A 20,461-nucleotide genomic window follows, 5' to 3' on the forward strand; every position below is an offset into this window, starting at 1 on the left:
AATTACCCTGATTAGACCCTACTTGACAAAAAGGCATAAGCTTCTTATTTTTAAGTAGTTTCAAATGTCCCTTGATCCTAATACATGCTTTACGAAAAGGAAAAGAAAAAAGGGAGAGAACTTCAATGTAGCTAAGCTTCTCACTGAATTTATAACATAAACCCCATTTACTGATGGGAACGGACACACATACATACACACACACTCGCTCAATCTGACATCTTAACTACAAATATTCTAAAAGTCGTTAGTTGCTGAAGTTTTGAAGCTGAAATTCTTAGTTTAATGAAGAAGTGAAAGCTGCTCACTGCAAGTAGAAGTTAGCATGTGACTGTACGTACAAAACTACCAATTCATTTAGCTGCAGGTGGCACTTTCCATTCAACTATCATTCATGATTGAGAAAGAAAACCAAGCACACTGCAGTAAGCGAAGACTTCATCATGTAACAAACTCAACAATACGCCCACTGCGTCTTTACCTAACAAATGATCATACCAGCTCTTTCTACTGATTTTCACCTCAAAATTGAATTTTTTACTTTAAGTGTTTTATGTGTTAATCTTCATTCTTTTCCCCCTTTTTGTTTCCATGCGTCTTCCCCTTCTCTCAGCACTGGCACTAATAGTTAACAGTCAGTTGAAGGTGCTGAAAATGCCACAGCACATTATTCCTTTAAAAAACTTGTCACAGAGTACAATGTGACTAATGGTGTCTCAATCAGAGCAGTGCTCACAAAGCAACTGTTCTGCATTTACTGGCTGCTACATTACTTTTTATTTTGGTAAGAATTTGTCCTGCTAGTCTCAAACAGTAACAATAAAAAGAAAGCAGTAACTTGTTTAATTAAAAAGGGTTAACCAGAAGAAGACTTCAGCATATATATAAACCACCCTTGTTAAAATAAACCCTGGCCTTTCCTAACTTACTTGAAAATTACTATAAAAGATGTTCTCATTAGCTGTATTTAAACGATATATAGTGCATAGTCAAAAGTGCATGGCACAAATGCACTTAGGGCGTGTTCAACTCCAATTTTGATTGTTAAACCGTGCATAATCTTGGCGCAAAGTAAGGCACGAGGAGGAGTATTTAGTCCCTTAATTAATCACAGTTGTGTTTTGGGTTTAACACTAATTCAACCAATCAGAGCGTCATCTCTCATTTCTTTCAAAAGCAAGAGGTGCCTGCACCTGGCACACTGCCATTTAAATGGCGGAACCAGCAAATTAAAGAAGCGAGCAGTTTTCTGCTGAGAAAACAGATCCGCTCATGTGCGAAGTGAAAGTGCGTGAGCAGATCAACTACGAGAGCAGCAGAAGTCCACCAAACCTCCCCAAAGGTGAAGCAGGCGTGGGAGGAGGTAGCAGTGAGTGCGTCCTCGTCTTCTGGCATCAACAGAAGGGCCACACAATGCTGAAAGCGGTATAATGATGTTAGGAGACGGAGAAAGCAAAAGTTTGCCGCTTTACAAAATCCTCAAAGCAGCAACGAGAGGAGGGCCACCTACTAATGAGGATCTGACTTCAGCTGAGGATACTGCTGCCTCTACCTTCTGTGCCGAGAGCACTGAGGGATTTGGGGGACTGGAGGTGGGCGTTTAAGATAATGCAATGATAACAATAAATCAATGTGCACTAGTGAAGCACGGATCGGCTCTGTCGCCATCTGAATCCAACCACCACCCACCCAAATGAATTATTTTCTTTAGAGACCTGCATGGACATTTCACTCTCCCTCTTCCAGTCCCTGTAGACTATTTTACTTTTTTAAATTATGTATTGTATGAATCTAAATGTTTTCTTTAACGATTTATGATTAGAGAGGCAGCTTTCAGTCATTGTAAATGTTTCCATGCGCGCAGTAATGTCACTGCAGCAAATACTGTGTGACAATCAAACTAAAAAACTAACTTAACAGAGGAAAAAGAACTAAACTTTTAGCTTCTGAAGTAATTAATGAAGTTGTACGTGCAATGTGAGCCCACCTATGTAGGCACATCTTACTAGAAGAACAATGCCCCCTCTAAATGGCAGGAAAATCCACCACTCTGACTTTAGACCAGGCTTTTGTTGGTCAATGGCAAAATCGCTTTTTGCTTCCTCAAATAGCAACGCACCAACATTGCGCCTACAGGCCCATGGGCGAGCAGATGGGTGCAAGTGCTGCTTACTCAACATGGGTGCTGGCTGTGAAAATAACAACTGCGTCAGACAGTTAAACTGTGCAGTATCTATACTTCCATCAGTCATAATGTAAAATCAGCCAGTCAGTCTGTCTCTTTATTATATTCTGCTTCTTTTTGATGGTTCTGTATTATAGTGCTTTGTGTTTTTATACTGTTTGCTTAACATACTATCCTTTGTATTTGTACAGTTTACTTATTTCATGTACTTATATATACATTTTTTTACTGATGCTTCCTGATTGCTGATCTCTTTGTCACTGTAATGTTGCAAATTCCCCCGCTGTGGGACGACTAAAGGATTATCTTATCTTATCTTATCTTATCTTATCAGGTATCAAAAGGAGCCTCACATGTTTTATCAGTGACAATGAGTGTGTTGATTGGATGTAACAAAAATAAGGCTATGGTAATAGTAATATATGTTTTGCCAACTCAAATCCAAACTAAAAATCCTGAAACGTCTTAAACTACATATACGTACTTTTACAATTAAACACAAGGTTAAACTACAAGTATGATAATATAAAAAGGTTTTGGTTGGAATTCAGAAGTACAAAAAAAAAAAAAATAACCCACACATTCATTTTATTCTAATTTATCACGTTCATCTATTTAATCTTTTTTAAAAAGGATATTGTTAAACCACAACTTAATGCCACTGCATCACATTCAGGTATCTAAACCGTCAGCATTCACGACACAGGTGCAGAGGGACTGTAATCTTTTTAAAGAGTCAAGCCTCCCTCTTTCTTGCCTCTCGGGTCCTGTTTTATTGTGCTATAGGTGAATGTTGTTAATTAATTGAGTGTGTCCTTATGTGACTATGTGTTAAGTACTCTATACTGCCATTATGACCAGGTGTCTCTTGCGGAAGAGATTATGTATCTCAGAAGGTTTCCCGGTTAAATAAAGGATATAAATAAAAAGATTAATAATAGTATCATCATATAGCCTACACTGCAGTTAGTCATGCATCTGGCGGCACATGGACTTTATGAGACAGCAAGCCTGTTCAAAACTTTTTTTTTTTTACACTGACATACTGCTTAATATTGCAGGACAAGGCGGCTGTTTAAAGACATGGGATGCGGGCTCTTCTCGAAATACTGTGGCCTTTTTTAACAATTGTTACATGTAACATACTAGCCTGAGTATTCAGAGCTATTCTTGCACTGTTGGAGAATTTTATAGATTCTGTTTCTATGGAAATTCCATTAGCGTGTTAGTTAAGTGTCCGAAAATAAACAAAAACATACCGTCTCTATGCCCTTCAGCCAACAGCGCCCAATATGATGAGCCTGATTGATAAAATTGTCCAAAAGACATTTAAGTAAAGCAAAAACTGACACTTCACCTGCTCTGCTAATTCCGTTTGAATCTTTACCTCTTTTCTGTGGAAGCCCTCCGCATAACCAAGCAACCAAATTCTGCTGAATGAGGTGTGGGCAGTGTGCAGAAGTGGAAGGAGGCCAGACAGGCAGTCTGCTAATAGAAATGATTAAAGCCCACTGATGCACTTACTGAGAAAAAAGCAAGGGAAAGGGCGAGAAATAAAGCAAAACAGAGAGAGATCTCCTCTTTTCTTAGCTTCCCACTCCACGCTGCAAGCTTGCGTTGATGAGGCTCCCCCAGTTGGAGGGGCATATGATCAAGGAAGCACATGCAGGTAACAATAATTGAGGCATATGCTTCTGGAGAAAATCTGCCTGGGACTGATCAGGAGTATGAGTACAGCAGCTGGAAAATTTTGTTAAACACAGAGAAAGGTGTTTCAAAACAGCTGATGCTGATGCTCTATATAAACACACATCTGTCCCACGCAACTTAGGATTTGTGAAATAATTGCTCGGTGTAGCGGCGACGAGCGGAGATGGAGACAAAACATACACAGGTGTTTCCAAGTCGTCTTTGTTCTCTCTAGCCAGCCCACTCTTTGCTTTTCTCTTTCTGTAAAGCGTGAGTGATTTTTATGAGCAGTGGGGCCTGAATGCCTCTGTGGTTCAGAGGGGTTGCAGACAGATATAGGATGTTTTAGAAGAATAATAATTGGAATATTTGTAGAGGTCAAATCCCCCATTGACATCCTTTTATTACTCCGCCGACCTGCTGTGCTATAAATGAGACTGAGTGGAGCACACAACCGTGCATACTCGCTCACAAACAACCCCGCCACACACAGAGCGCCGCGATAGATCATCCTTGGATGTATGGAAATTAAGTGACTGAAAAAAAAAATGCACATCTGCCTCCTGAGGCCAGAGCCTGACAGACAAGTGTGACTAGACTGATGGGGCCAGAGGCTGGGAACAGGAGACTTGTAATGCCAGAAATCCTGGTGCACACTCTCATTGTGCTGAGCCCCTAAAGAGCATGAAGGTCACTGACAAGTTGCAGCTTAGACTGCTCATTCCATACACTTTCAACCTGAGGCTCATCACTCAGACTGCATGTGGCAAAACAAAGCTTGAATTGCATATTAAAGAAACATCTTGATATAGCTGAATCCTCACATTACTCCTTAATGACTCCTCAGGGCCATGAGCCTTGAGCAGAAACTGAACCAAAACAGCTTTTCCCTCTTTGCAAAATAAAATGTATGTAGACAGGTCTATTTAGTGTTACGCACAGCTTTTCCAAGTAAGCGGTGTTCCTGCTACTGAAAGCCAGTGTTTGAAGAGTTACGAGTTGAAGTAGCCTGATTGAGCACATTAATATGCTCAGCACCAAGTACCACGCAACAAACCACCCTAATTGCCCAAACCTGACTGCTGTGTATTGTGTGTGTGTGTGTGTGTGTGTGTGTGTGTTTGTGATGAGGGACAAAGGAAATAGGAAAGAAAAGGGACAGGAAGAGAGATTGATAGACAAAAATCCAGACACAGAGACAGACAAGAAGAGATAGACAGCCAGACAGACAGAAACAGAGAGATATTGACAGGCAGATAAATAGATACATAGATAGATACATAGAAAATGACAGAGAGAAGCAGCACACAAGGACTGCTTCTCCATGTCAGGAGAAATAATGATTGTTCTGCTGAAAAGAAGAGAGAGGGGCAGGAATGAGAAGACAGACACAAAGGAACCCTGAACTAAACCACAGTTTTGCTTCCATGAGAGACGGGATTGGCAATGGGGGAAACGACGGCTGTGTTACACGCAGTCAAAGACAGCGGCTTTTGCAACAGACGCGCAAATCATTACTGCTGCCTCTATCCAACCTTATTTTCATGCTCAAGTAAGCTCTTTGGTTAGTGTCTATGAATGTAATGCAGCCTTTTAGTGTGTCTTCAGGCCTCCCGAATGGCTGTCAGACCTGATGAAAAGGAAGCCACTCAAGAGCATGGTTTACAAAGACAAAATGGGATTTGTGTGTCTGAATACTAGATATGGAGAGATGAGACACTTAGTGTATGCATCTCATAATAGTACAGACACACAGAGAGAGACAGTGATGGAGAAGGAACACTACATCGGTATGGGTGCATATTTACTATATATTCAGCTTGAAGCCCATGACATAAGGAGGTGGACAAAGCTTGAAGAGAGATCCAAGGATCGTGCTTTCCATTGATCTCGCCCTTGTACTTATGAGTCTTGGCCAAGGCTTGTGGACACGCAGCACAGTTGGGGAAAATGAAACACTCAACAGGAGCATCGTTATCCGCAAATTATTAAAGCACCAACAGAACCTGGAGGGATCCTTACGCGCAAACAATAAAGTCATACATTTCTCCCTCACTCTGTCTCCTCTTCCTCCTCCTCCTCAGCCTTTGCTTCACTCCCTCCTGCTGGGAATGGAGTAGTGGGTGAAATCTTCTTTGGAGCAACAACAAGCATGCTGTGACAGTATGGCCGCACATGTAGTTGCAAACACACACACATATAGTGTACACAGAATGCTGTTCTCTGCTTCCTCCTGAGAGTTGCCCATGGCAATATGAACAAAGAACACAACAGTCTCCTCGGACCACCCGGTCTGTCGCTGCTTGCTTGTGACCTTTACCATACTCAAGATACACTGGCCAAAGTCAGAGCAGTGTGAGAGCACTTGTGTGCAGCATCGGAAATTAGTGATGGCAAAGGGCAAAAATGCCCCAAGAAATCTCAGAATGCCCCTAAAAATTGTGATCGAGGGGCAAAGATTGCCCCAAAGATTTCGAAAAGATAAGACCCACTTAAGCTAATATTCTAGCCTTTATTTTATTTAATTCCCGTTTCTGTCTCCAACACTCGCACAAAAACAGTGCTGTTGTTCACACTTACGCACACACGCTGCTGTGACGACACCCGGCAGCGGCACCAGGCAATCCTGCACCTGTGGTGAAGTTGGCTGCTGCGATGGACCAGTATGTACTTTGTTAAAAAAGCTCCTACTGTTACCAGAGCAAGCAACCCAAACCCTGGGCCAACACCAATACCACCCCCAGCAAATAAGGCGGCAAAGAAAGTTGCCACCTGTAAAATTGAAAAAAGGAAAATAAGCCAAAAGTAACCCCTCAGACATGGTACTTAGACCCTTGGTCCGCCTAGCCTTTCCACTGCAAACAGTACTCTTTCACGTGGGCAAGGTTGTTGTCACTCACTGCTTCGTCCAGCACTCAGCGTATCTCAGTCTGCACCTAGGTTTATCGTCCACAGAACGAGGCTGCACGCCGACATTTTCCAGTAAATCAATCAAAACCAGCCACAACTCAGCCCTGAGCAGAGTGACCGCCCTCTACTGACCAATAAATGGACTGCAGTGTTCACAGCTCCACCTTTTAGTACCAGATCTGTGTGCTAGGTACCCCAACAGAGGGGTGACCAAAAATGGGGACGGTTCGAAACAGTTTAGGATTTAGTGACATCTAGCGGTGAGGTTGCAGATTGCAACCAACTGAAACGTCCCACGCTTCCCACTGTGTAAGAGAACTACAATGGCCAACACAAAAGCACCAACGGCTCTATCTGGAGCCAGTGGCAGACTTTGTGGGAGAAGACCCATTCAGTATGTAGATATATTTGGCTTATTCTAAGGTGATAAAAACACAAATATTTTGAGTTTCATGTGACTATACAGCCATTACAACTTAGTTATGAATATCATATTCCAGTTCTGCCTCTAAATCCCACACACTGGTATTCGGCTAACCGTCACCAAACAAGCAACCAAAATTGATTTCCATACGTTAATTAACATTAACACTAACACTAAAGACTTTAAAATGTCTTAATTTAATGTTAATGTTACAGCTGACGTGTGTTGCTGCAATGGACTGATCAGTGTGGTGATCAAAACCGTTGACTGACATTACTGATCTCAACGCAGCAAGTTAAACAAGCTTCAAAGTCCGGAATCTAGAATTTTGTCAGTCGGTGACGCAGCGCTGGAGGATCGCGTCTATAATTTTACTTCACCTATGCTCAAAACATCAGCAGGGTTAAACTGAAACACTGCCTTTTATTTTCCCAAATATTTTTATTAGAGCTTCTGAAGTTCATCTGAAAGATTGTGAAGTTTTCAATTTATCTTTAAGCTAATCAACTGTACATATATGAGCTAAATAAAACCCTGAAAACCTGCCCTCAACTTTCTCTCACACACACAGATGGTATTATCCAACACACTTATACAGATGATTGCACAGTATGCTTCTCATGTACTCATGTTGGCACAAGGTGGTGATTACTGTGTGCATATTAATCTGGGCTCATTTCACATTAAAAAAAAAAACCCTCTATACACTAATTACTATTTTTGAAAAGTGCCCCCAATATTTCGTAATGCCCTAATGTTTTTAGACAGTGAGGGAAAAAGTTGGCCCCAATTTTTTTTAAATTTAATTTCTCACACTGTTTGTGCGTATGCAGCATTGTGGGCATGCCGGCACATCAAATTAAAAGGAAAACAGTCAATTTGTGTTAAAGCCCAGAAACTTTAACTGCATTTAAACAGTCTATTGTTCTTCAACCCGAGCAGTAGACATGACCTGAAGTATTCTCTTGAAAAATAAGCCTATAACTCTTGTAAATGTGCTACAGCGAAAGATTAATGCTAGTATCAAACAGCAGTGCAGATGAGCAGAGTGTGGCATAGATCAAACACTAAACTGGTGAAATACAATGCATGTTTACAGAATCAACAAGCATCTAATCCCAGAATAATCCCCAGAGAGTTACAAAAGTAGACGACTAAAGCTCAAAGTAAAACAAAGGAATAAAAAAGACGAATGCTCCATTTCTGTCTAGGTAAGAACATTGTCTGCCTGGGCCATTATGTTTATGCATTAAGCTCAAACCACATCCTTTAATGCCTGGATCTCTCATTACTGCTCGAATACAGACAAAACAAGCAAAGACGAAAACAAAATCTATTATCAACTATGTAAAATTTGTGTTAAAAAGAATATATTGTAATACAACTGAATGTTTTCACTGACTGAATCTTCTTGTCATGCTGTTGGAGTGCAGTGATCTTGACCCCCTTAGATTACGTTGCAAGAGTTCAAGTTAAAGGACTCTGTTTTGTCTGGACACTGATGGATCTAGAGTTAAACTTAACTGATTTGAAATGACAAAATCTTAACATAAGGGTCATGATATCAGTGGTTGATATGCCTAGACAACCCACACAGCTCATTATGTTTTCATTAGGCTCACCTTTCCCATCATTCACCACTGTTAATGTCCATACCATCACTATTGTTTATGTCAGGCAATTCTGCTTGATGGCCACCATCAAACAAGAGGCCATAGCATTTTTTCGAAAGATCTAAAATATTGTTCAGTTTTCAGTTTTAATGGCATGCCCTCAGTTACCTTAACAACATAGATAACATAACAAGCTTTTCTCATTTAACTCAAAACTAAACAGGCTGATTTTTTAGTCCCAGACAGACAGAGTTTGTCAAAGAGAGCTGCAAAACAGAGAGGGGAAAAAGTGTTTTGTTTGTATGCTTTCTGTCGTCTCAAAGACAAGTCCGACTACTTTATTACTAATTTAGCATTTGTAAAGGATTTGCAAAGCTGTTGATTTGACGGGGAGTGGATGGAACTTCCTGTGCACTGGGGGAGCTAAGGGAACTTAAGTTGACACCAGCGGGAAACCAAAATAACAGCAATAATCACACTGTGATATCGCCTGAGAGAAAGTAGGAGGCAGACGCGGTGTTAAAATTATCAAGCAGCAACATGGTTGTTTCTTGATAATAAGAGTAGTGATCCTTGCATGCTTTAAAAAGCGGCACAATAAATGATGCGCAGTACCTTGGTGCAGGTAAACAGCAGTGTGTTTTGTTTCCCTGTCAGATCAAATTAAATCTGTCTTTTTCTGATAACACCAAGGAAACTGTTCAGTGTGTGCGTGGGTATGGAGGTTTGTGCATACAGGTAATAATGTATATTACCTCTACTGGATCGGTCCACGTGCTCCAGATCTTCAACAAACTTGAGCACATCTGGAAATTCCTGCTCACAGACTTGTGCCAGAAAGTGGAGTAGTGTGGTCTTTTGGTCTGCTGACTTGGTGTCCTTAAGCTGTAGTAAAACACACATACACAAACATACAAAGTTACACACAAAGGCCTGTGACAATGAAAGCATGTATTTCATTTTAGTTCAATACAATATTAACAAATACATTCTATAGACTGAGCAATAAAACTGCATTGATCGGGGACAGGCTGGTTGCATGTTTAGCACTAAGTAGGACCTTAGACTTCCCTTTAAGTAATTCACAAAACTAACCCCCAACTGTTGTTGCAGTAAAAATACACAAATACTTGACACTGATGCTCTACGACCAGAGACAAAAAGACAAAAGGGGCTTGATTCGTTTTTGCTAAGAAGGGAGAAAACCTACAACTACCAGAATTCATTGCACCACACTCGACCAATAAACGCTCCCGCTAGTGACTGACGTAATGCCAGTTGGCCGTACAAAAAATATGGCGACCAGCTGGTAACAAACGAGCTTGTATTACAGTTGAACGGTAAGTCAAAATATGTTTTGAAGGCAAGAAATAGGCAACACAGAGAAGCCCAGGTCAGACCGAAACTTTGGAATGAGCCAAGCTGAAATGGGCAACTTGTCAAAACGGCATTCTGCTACATTGTAAAAACCTACCGGGCAACACCAATGCAACTGGATTAGACAGTGTATCACCTCTATGCAACAACTCTCTGTACTTCCATTCTGATTTCCAGCTTTTCAGGGTTATTTTGTGGCTGAATATAAATTGTAGCTTCTTTAAATATGAATAGGATAGTGACAGTGAGATACTGGCTACAGCTGCATTTGATGTAGTGATGAAACATAAAAAAAACAAACATAATGAGCATCAGATGGACTGTATTCGGTCATTTTGACTTGACCAGTGGACTTCACCACAGGATGATTAGCTGTTGAAACAGGTGATGTGCTTTACGTTCTAAAATCAGCCGCCAGCATTTCACCAGCTGGGTTGCAGGTGACACTATCAGCCAGCTTGAGTTGACCTCAGACTGGCCAGTTCAGACCGCCGAAACTTTTCTCTGCAATGTTCTAAAATGGTTTCATCTCGTCGTGAATCTTTGGTCTGAATTGTGCTTAACAGAATCTTGGTTCATATTCAATCAGCACTGCTTAGTTTTAACGTATGATCTCAGTTTTTTTCAGCCTCCGCTTTCACAATACAGGAAACAGTACGGCACCCACTTCCTGCTCACGAATTCTCAAATTACCGCCAAACACTGCACTAAAATATGATTCTGAAGACATTTTAGACAAGAAATGGGCAATACAGTGACAGAATCTTGGTTCATATTTGATCAGTGCTGCCTAGTTTTACTGTTTGATCCGAGTTTGGTCTGCAGTGCACTTGTAAGACGGAGGGGTGTTTAACATAGTTCATTTACACATACTACCCACTGTTACGATACAAAGCCTTAACCTTACAAAGGGTGAAGGGGTGTGTCGTGTCTTTGTTTGATTGGCAGCAGCCGGCAAGCACTGGCATTACTGCTTTATGCAGATTTGACGGGCTGTTTTAAAACATAAAATATCCACACAGTCAGATGCCAGAACTGTATTCTATCGAATTATTACAACACTAGTAGCATCATCATGAAACAAAAAAAATATAAATATATATATATATATATAAGATATAAATTTCCTCCTTCACATGGAGAATGCAGGACAAATCTCATTTCAGTTGCAAATGTTTTCTGCAACAGCAGAGTATCAACAAAAGTTTTTGTGTTTTATAACCATATCTACAGGATGTTACGTGTTATTGTACTTCATTCAGCCCCCATCACATAAGCCCTTTCAGTGGCTTTAGAAATGCTGAGTGTTGTCAGTGCTACAGATGATTTCATGTCTCGTACTCATGCAGCAGACACATATTCACAATGTGATGACCTCTCCTGCGCTTTTTGCCTCTCCCTCTCTCCCATACACGCAACAATTTTTCAATTTCTCTGATAAATTTCCATCATTGCTCTTTTACAGTCTAATTCCAAGATGTCTCTCAGTATCCCCGCCAAACATCCCTCCTGTGGAGTGCGTTGCTGCGTATCTCTCTAGGTGATCTATTGGTAGACAGCAGTGTACTCAGCCCTGCTGGGTTTAATCATGTTTGTATTATCTCCTCTAATCAAACATTCTCATCTCTCTTTTCATTTCTGTTTTCCCTTTTTTTTTTTTTTCAAAAGCTTCAAGTGCTCGCTCACAAAAGGTCCATCTCTGAATTTAGATGGATGGTAATCACAGCTGACAATGTAAACATTTAGTGTTTTCCAGTTGGGCTGGGTGCAATTTTCCTGTGCTGTGGAGTGTGCCGTGGAATTAAGTTGTCAAACTCGGGGGCAGGCACAAAGGTGATGTCTTCCTCTGTATATCCTGCCGCTGACATCGGTTCACACCTTGGTCCCACGACATGCAAGCATGAAGATAAGCAAACAGACACGCTGGAACAGAAGCGTTACAAATGCTGTAAACACAAAACATATTCCTTCGCAGACTTTTATTAATTGACTATATTAGTGTCACGCTAATGAAACTAATCCATCATGTGCGTATGAATCCACATTTGTGTACGCGCACGCACTGGTGTTTAAATGAGCATAAGCACCAAAGTCTAACAGGGCAGAGAGGTGGCAGTGATGAATGGCTGCAGTGGTTGTTACTGTGGAAACTGCAGTGAGTATGCCAACAGCTGTAATGTAACCACTGGAGGAGTCTCCTACTCTGAGATTACACTCTGTTCTCACCATCACTTTCATACAGGGAAACCTACTGCTCTGTCTTCATGACATATAAAACCCAAAGGTGGGTATCTGTGATGTCTCTGTGCTAGTCCTGCAGGGTGTGAGAACTTTGAAAGGGATACTAGCCACAGCCTCAGTTATCTATTCAGAGCAGCAAAATGAGAATAAAGTACTCCCTGGGTTTGGCTGCTTTGATAGATGCCAGAAGATAGAAGGGAAAAAACTGTCTTGTGGGGCTGATAATGTTCAGTCAAAGTTTGAAACAACAGCAGCCACTTTAGATCAGAACGCTGATAGGGCCCAGCCAAGGCGTCATAAAAGGAGAAAAAACTGTATATGCTTAGAGGCTGGCACACCATGAAACATATAGTCACACAGGTGTAGATACACACAGGTGTACTCAAGACACTCAGAAAGCAACACACACAGACAGACATCCTGAAGAGTGAATTTGTTTTCAGGTCATCAAATACTGATGTTTCTGGGGCCTTAATTCAGACACCTCCTATGCCTGAAATCTTATCTTATCTCATTTTAGGATGACATTTAGGATTTCTGGTATTACAGAAACATGTCTCCTGACTGCATTAAAGACAGAAATTCTTTCTGATCTTAAGACAGGATTACTTAAGTTAGAAATGGTACAGACCCCGTCCTTAATTACAAATAACTGCCAAACGGCAAAATGGCAGCAGCATTGTTGTTAGCTCTGTATGGCAACGACAATGAAGATGAGGAACAACATGAACACCAAAATTAAATAATTGGAAGATTACTCAAACAGTTTGAAGCCACTTAGGGGGGGGGGAGAAAAAAAAGAAAAAAAAAAAAACAACTAAACTTCTCAAAAAAAAGTGGGTTTCCTCTCCCACACTAACACAGTAAGTGCCTCCAACTCATCATAGCTTAAATTGTAGTCCATCTTTTTGTCAATGATAGCAAGTTATCTAGCCAGCAACAAGTGAGAGCTGCTGATACTGTGGCGTGTTCATCTCAAGGAGCCAATCAGTTCATTCTAAACATAAATATAGGCATAGCAGGATGAGTGCTGACCGAAGAATCAAAGTTATAGTACGGATTTCTTCAGTTAAAATCCAGGTAATGCAAAATCAGTGATGTCTTTCTAAGCACATTATAAGTGTTTGAAAGTATTTGTTTAAAACGTGAAAAGATTGGGAACTGTGTAGTACTTCATTGTGAAGTTAGACCATTGACTGTTTCTGTTTCTGTGTCCTGTTTTTTGGGGAGGGCGGGCCTAAAAGCCTGCTTAATGTCGCACTGGAGCCATCCTTAACATAACACCTCCCCTACTATATAAATACTACGTTATTACCAATGTCAAAGTGCATAGCATCAGTGTCATTTCATTCATTCAGCAGACACACCCCCAGCATCGCAGTGCAGAGATCACTGCTCATTTTGTCACGATTTTGAAAACTAATTTTATATACATTGCAATTTTTCCAGTCATTCAAATTTGGCTGGGTGGATAATAACACATTTTTCTGTGGTGTGAAAACTCATTACACATATTTACTTGTGCTTTACCTGAACTTTAAGATAAGAAGTTTGAGATAAGATATAACACACACACATATATGAACACCCATATGCTCAGCCTTCATAATACAGTTATATTTGCGTCACCATGGGTCTTGCAGGTTAAGCAGATATTGGATTACTGTTGTTTGTCTTATCTCTGGCTCACATGAAAGTGTAGCAACATCAACTCGTTAAAACTAACTGTTGAACAGAGACTGAAAGATCAGTTCATGTGAAAGTGGCAAAGTGAGCCGAGAAGTATGACATCATGTGGTGTTTATGTAAAAATTAAACAAGGGCTTAAACCGGAAAAGTGTCTGTTGCATGAAAACGAGAAGTACAGGATGGTGATTTGTAATTTTAGAGTGAACAGCAGCAGAGTTTCTGAAATCAGTGGAAGATATAAAAGGCTGGATGGAAACCAGAGAATCTGAACCTCAGTATCACATTTTGTCTGAATGTCAGACTGTAAGCTTAATGAGTTAAAGAGAAAGGTGTGCCAAGGTATAATTCAAACCATCCATCTATGCTTCAATCAATTTTGCTATGACAATCAGATAAGCAGAAAGTTATTTTCAAACTGTCCTTCCTTTATATTTGTTGTATTTCAGCCATGCCATGCGCCATCACTTTGTTATTACTGTATCTTATGCTTGTGCTCTAGACCATGTGATCATGCTTTTATGCCACATAACTACATGGAATGAAATGAAGGAACTGCTTCTGTAATAGGGAGATCTGCTATTTTTCTATCTTGAATCTTAAGACAGAATAAGCAGTCAGGAAATTTGTTCTGTAATGAGGCCTGAATGATGACTAAAAGCAATAAAAAAGTGTGTTTTCTCAAAAGCACTATTGATTGTTTTGGACTACAGCGTGTACTTATGATTCAAAATAGTAATACAATATCCATACTGCAAATGACCATTTCACATGAGGCTTGGATTGCAGTGATGAGAATGTGAAAAAAAAAAATCTGTTCAGTTTGTATGTGGTCTTTATATCAAGCTCAGGTTTACTGTGGTCATTGTAGTATTTAAAAAAATAATAAAAATACATTATTGCTGCTATTATACACAGCTAAGAAAAATCTATAGAAAAGGTCTGTGTAATGAGCTCTTTACCTTGGATGCGCATCACTAATGGTGAATCACTACCACAGGAGGGATTGAGACCTACATAACGCATGTGAACAGCTGATGGCGAGGTCAGCATTTCAACCCTCACCTTGCAGAGGGAACTGAGGTCGAAGCCATATGACTGAGCGTTTCGAGATCCCGCGTTCATGTAATTCCCCAGCAGCAGCACCAGCTCCAGCAAGCGTCCAAAGGAGCGGCTCTTCCTGACCTCTTCACAGGCGGCGTTTACAGCCAGGATATCTGGACGCAGGTTGTTCACCTGCTCCTCAAACTGCAGCCGGAAGAGGATGTGGCTGAGGCGAGGACGCAGCCGCTTCACGCTGCCCATCTGGGAGGGGAGAGCAGAGATGGAGGAAAACAGAAGAATAGAAAATAGAGAATTATAGAGAAGAGAACAAAGCAGGAGGGGGAGACAAGCAACAGTGAGGAAAATGATGTCAAAAAGACAGATAAAAGTCAGAGAACACAGTCAAACTTAAAATAACTACAATCACACTTTCGGCACACTCTCACATTCAGCCGATCTAATTTAAAAGACATTTATGCAACCGGCATGCTGGAAAGTGTTGCTAGGCAGTAGTAATAGATGCTGGCACTGATTTGATTTGGGACCCAGGTCTGGTAAGTTAATTGTGGAGTTAGTGTCCATATAGGGCAGGCAGCGGAGGGGGTGGAATATACAATAGGCTGCCTTGGATTACCACTCTCACACAATTAGAGAAAATTGGAAAATATTGCATTGGGCCCAGGGCCTGGCCACAACTGTGATTGTGTATGTGTGTGGGGTGGTGGGGAGGGGCGCAGGTTCCAATTGTCTGTTTCACACAACAGCTGGCTGTGCGGTTTGATGTCCTCCATCAAGGGTTTAATTATAGCTACTGTAATGTTATCAAATGACTATTTCAGTCGGTGAGTGAGTGGGCATGCGAGTGTGTGTGTGTGTTGTGTGTGTGTGCGCTGTGTGTGTTTGTATGAGAGAAAAGGAAAAAAGAGGTAAGAGGGCAGGAGAAGACTATGACGAAATTAAGAAGTAACAAGGTGCACAAGAACCACACATGATGCTGAAAGGAAGCCCAGACATGGGATGAATTTTGTGATAAGGATATTGTAGTAGGGAAAAAATAATCACAGGGAGAAGAAATGACGCAAGAGAGGGCCTTCAGAGTGAATGTGTGTAGCTGGAATTGGGTCAAAATCCGGTTTTTGACGGTCCGGTCTGTTGTACGAGCTTTAACCGGTTCGATTTTATGCAAACAGGCTGAACAGGCATTTGTCATTTTGGCATATTCTGACAAATTAAAAAGTAGCCTACATCAGCAACCTGAGCTGATAGGGTCACGTTACTAAATCCAGCTTGTATTGCATTAGTAATAAACAGTATGACAATGTGATTAACATAATATTATGACTATATGTTTAGAAACTGACTAACTGAGCCATTAGTGTCTGATAGGCCGTGTGCAATTTACTGCCGAGCCGAACGCTGACAACATGAAGGAGATTAAATTTCAGCAGCGGTGGGAGGGGAGAGGAGCGGTGCATGTTGTGTTTGTTTACTGGAAAGTTCATGCGATATTTCGGGTGACGAGAGAAGACATAAGCCCCGTTTCCACCCAGCAGTACAGTACAATTCAGTTCAGTACGCATTTTTTTCCGTTTCAACTGTTTAAAGTTGTGGATGGTACCAATGGAACCGTTCTGTACCGTCCCTGTTTTCAGTCATCCTTCTGTTGGGGTACCTAGCACGCAGATCTGGCACTAAGAGGTGGAACTGTGAACACTGCAGTCCACAGATTGGTCAATAGCTGACGGTCACTCTGCTCAGGGCTGAGCTGTGGCTGGTTTTGTAACCACTGTTCATATCGTACGGAGTTTTACATATATTTTTAAACCATAACTTTAAAATGAAATGATGTTTTGCTGCCTCTTGCAGCAGCTGGAGTTGGACAAAAAAAATAACTTAATTCACTGGGCCGACCACCGGCAACTTTTAAGGTGGAACGTTAACTTGTAACGTTACTCAATGCATGAGTTGATGACGTGAATCAATCAACCCACCTTAAATTTCACTGTGACAACTTTGACCATCACTCTAGTTTTCATATGACATATACTCCTAGTAATGAGTGGATCTTAAAGTGCTAATGTATATTAATTTTGACCGGATTATGTGAACTGCATATATTATAATCCTCACTCTGAGAAAAAAAAGTGTTGTGGAGCGCCATTCCTTTGGGCTATGGCAACACTTGAGCTTGCCTGAGAAGGACTAGACGCACAAACCCAATGCACAAACCTCCCATCGAGAGAGACTCTCACTGCAGCCTGTTCTGTTTTGTTCTGAAAATATCAGCGTGCAGCTTTGTGCAGACTTCCATCTGTGTCACCAGTGAAGAGCCAGGAAATACAGTATGTGCTGGACGGAGCAGTAAGTGACAGCAACCCCGCCCACATGAAAGAGTACTGATTATGTTGGAAATGCTGGGGTGGAGGTACCATGTCTGAATGGTTACTTTTGGTTCCAAAGGTACCATACCGAAAGTGTTTGGTGGAAACGGGGCTTTAGTCTCAAGAAAACTAAACTGAGCCGATATGCCAACAATTTGAAGCTGACGAAGGAAGTGTTTTAACCGGCAACGAGCGATGTAGTGCATCGTTTGAAACTTAACTTTCATTGTACACCCTGTTTTCATTTATTCCTGTGACTCGCAATCAAAGCTCTGCAATGGACAAGGACTGGCTGATTTATAAAGTTAAAAGGAAGAACTGTCTATATGATAACTTCTTTTTACATTGCAAAACACAAAATAAGGTGGCAGCTGGCTGGAGGGAGATTACCAGGGAGCTAAAAGTTACTGTCACGTTTTTTCCAGTAAATATCACAATAAAAACATGTTTTCTGTTAAAAAAACTACAAATTTAAGAAGACAGCAACTATTCCACCATCTTTAAAGTGGTTACATCTCAAATATCACCTCAAGTGCACAACTTATATTTACATGGTTTGTTTACACAACATAACAAAAGTGCATATTAAATGGATTTAGCGTGGACGGAGAGCTCCGATGTTAAGGGATGCAACATTCAGCGGTGGTGGTGACAGACGGATGCTCATTTGCTGTTACGACAGGGTGTCATTATGTTCCACTCAAGAGCAGCTGCTGAGTCAAGTGTGACGACAGTGGTAAAATTCAGTTTACTGATCTGGTCCTGTGTTTGGCTTAAAGGGATAGCGCACCCAAAAATGAAAATTCAGCCATTATCTACTCATCCATATGCCGATGGAGGCCCTGGTGAAGTTTTAGAGTCCTCACATCCCTTGCAGAGATCGGCGGGCGGAGCCGATAGCACACCTAATGGCAGACGGCGCCCCAGACTAACGTCCAAGAACACAAAATTGAATCCACAAAGTATCTCCATACTGCTCATCCGTAGTGATCCAAGTGTGCTGCAGCCGCGACATAAAAAGTTGTTTCGAAAAACGTCATATGAACTCTGTTTTTAGCCTCACTGTAGCCTGTAGCTCTGACTGCTTCTCTGTGCTCCGCGTTCACGTGTGCGCGCCTGCGCGAGACCAGCGAAAGCATGAGCTTTGCTCACCCGTGTTTACATCACGTGACACGTGCACCGCAGGGGGAGACAACAGTAACCACAGAGCTAAAAGATTATTTGCACTACGGTCTTTTAGCAAAGGACAGCCCAACATGTCTGAAGACTTTGAAATTGAGGAGGAACAGCATTTCTTTGTTGAGCCGTATTTGTTTGAGCCTGAGTATACGGACGCAGAACTCAGGCTACTGGACAAAGCAGCCGCCGCAGCTCATGAGCCTCAGCCAGCCGCCGCAGCTCATGAGCCTAACCCTCAGCCAGCCACAGAATACCGGAGTCGAGCACTGGAAACCTGGTGGTGTAGTTGTTTCAAATGCAAAGCAATGCCAACAGATGAGGAAAGTCTTTGCTGCTCAGACTGGGAATTGCAGATGCCTGCACTTGAGAATCTGGACATCAGTACTGACGAGACTGCTGCTCTTCAGAGACCGTGCATCACCGATCACCCTGAGCGCGCACACGTGAACATGGAGCACAGAGAAGCAGTCAGAGCTACAGGCTACAGTGAGGCTAAAAACAGAGTTCATATGACGTTTTTCGAAACAACTTTTTATGTCGTGGCTTCACGACACTTGGATCACTATGGATGAGCAGTATGGAGATACTTTGTGGATTCAATTTTGTGTTCTTGGATGTTAGTCTGGGGCGCCGTCTACCATTAGGTGTGCTGCCCGTTCCCCCCGTCGATCTCCGCAAGGGATGTGAGGACTCTAAAACTTCACTAGGGCCTCCGTCGGCATATAGGTGAGTAGATAATGGCTGAATTTTCATTTTTGGGTGCACTATCCCTTTAACAGGTTTAAAAGTTTTTACACTGGCCCAACTCTTTTGCAGCTGTTGTTTCCATAAAGGCTACGCAGGGCAATGGACAAAACCAAGCAGCTGAAGGCAGTATTATCAAGATAAAATAATAGGTTCCAACATGACAAAATGGACTGTAAAGAAGCAGTTATGAAAAATACAGCCGGTATATTGCAAAGTGATAATTCAATAAGGTGGTAGGATGATGAAGAGGAAATGACAGTTCTGTTTTTATACTGTATATTTCTCTCATGCTATTAAGAGTGTTAACAGCGAGTTTAAAAATGATGCACCGTATAGTGTAAAAACAAATTAATGTGAGTAAATATTTTGGCAACTTGAGATAGCTGTGTCTGTGAAGTGTCAACAACCATTTAAATCACAGATGAAAGACTTTAATTCAAAGACGTGCCAGTCATAAGGACCGTGACTACAGTTTAATCAGCAGGACGCACAGAGTGATTCCTTCTGTAAGTCATCAACCACGACTGATGTACAGCAATAACAGCTTTTGTACTGCCTAAAGATGACTATGGCAACAGATATTAGACTGTGCTTTAATCTAATTACACGAGGATGCATTGAAATAAATGCTGTGTTGGGAAGATGGAGAGCTTTTTTGCCTCCTGAATTCTTGTCCCAAAGAAACATTTAACTTATTCATGGAGCAGCTGCAGGAAAACAATGACTGTATTACCCTAGTGTACAGGGCAATGTAAGAATTGTTACAATGCAATCAGATCTACTCCTACTGCACACTACTATAGTCAAGGTAAATTTCAAATCGAATACAAGAGTGGTGGACATGAAAAACAGGAAATATAAAATGCATGTGTTTGCACAATGGCAAATTAAAAATTCCCTTTGAACCTGAGCTTTTCTGATAGGTGAAAGCACGCAGGCCTCTTTGGGCCCACGCAGGCACGGCAGCGAAACAACATTATATATA

At 41.4% G+C, this 20,461-nt stretch overlaps 1 protein-coding gene across 1 annotated transcript in view; it reads right to left on the reverse strand.

The window, feature by feature from the left end:
- The window catches only part of LOC117260795 (protein diaphanous homolog 3-like), a 253,424-nt gene that overhangs the window by 113,220 nt on the left and 119,743 nt on the right, over positions 1 to 20,461 (reverse strand). The window contains exons 21-22 of the mRNA XM_078174650.1: positions 15,191 to 15,430; positions 9,577 to 9,706 (exon numbers count right to left, since the gene is read on the reverse strand). Of these exons, the coding sequence (XP_078030776.1) occupies positions 9,577 to 9,706; positions 15,191 to 15,430 (370 nt within the window). The remainder of the gene's footprint in view (positions 1 to 9,576; positions 9,707 to 15,190; positions 15,431 to 20,461) is intronic.

The sequence above is a fragment of the Epinephelus lanceolatus genome, chromosome 2 (genome assembly GCF_041903045.1).
Source record: "Epinephelus lanceolatus isolate andai-2023 chromosome 2, ASM4190304v1, whole genome shotgun sequence".
NCBI classification, from domain to species: domain Eukaryota; kingdom Metazoa; phylum Chordata; class Actinopteri; order Perciformes; family Serranidae; genus Epinephelus; species Epinephelus lanceolatus.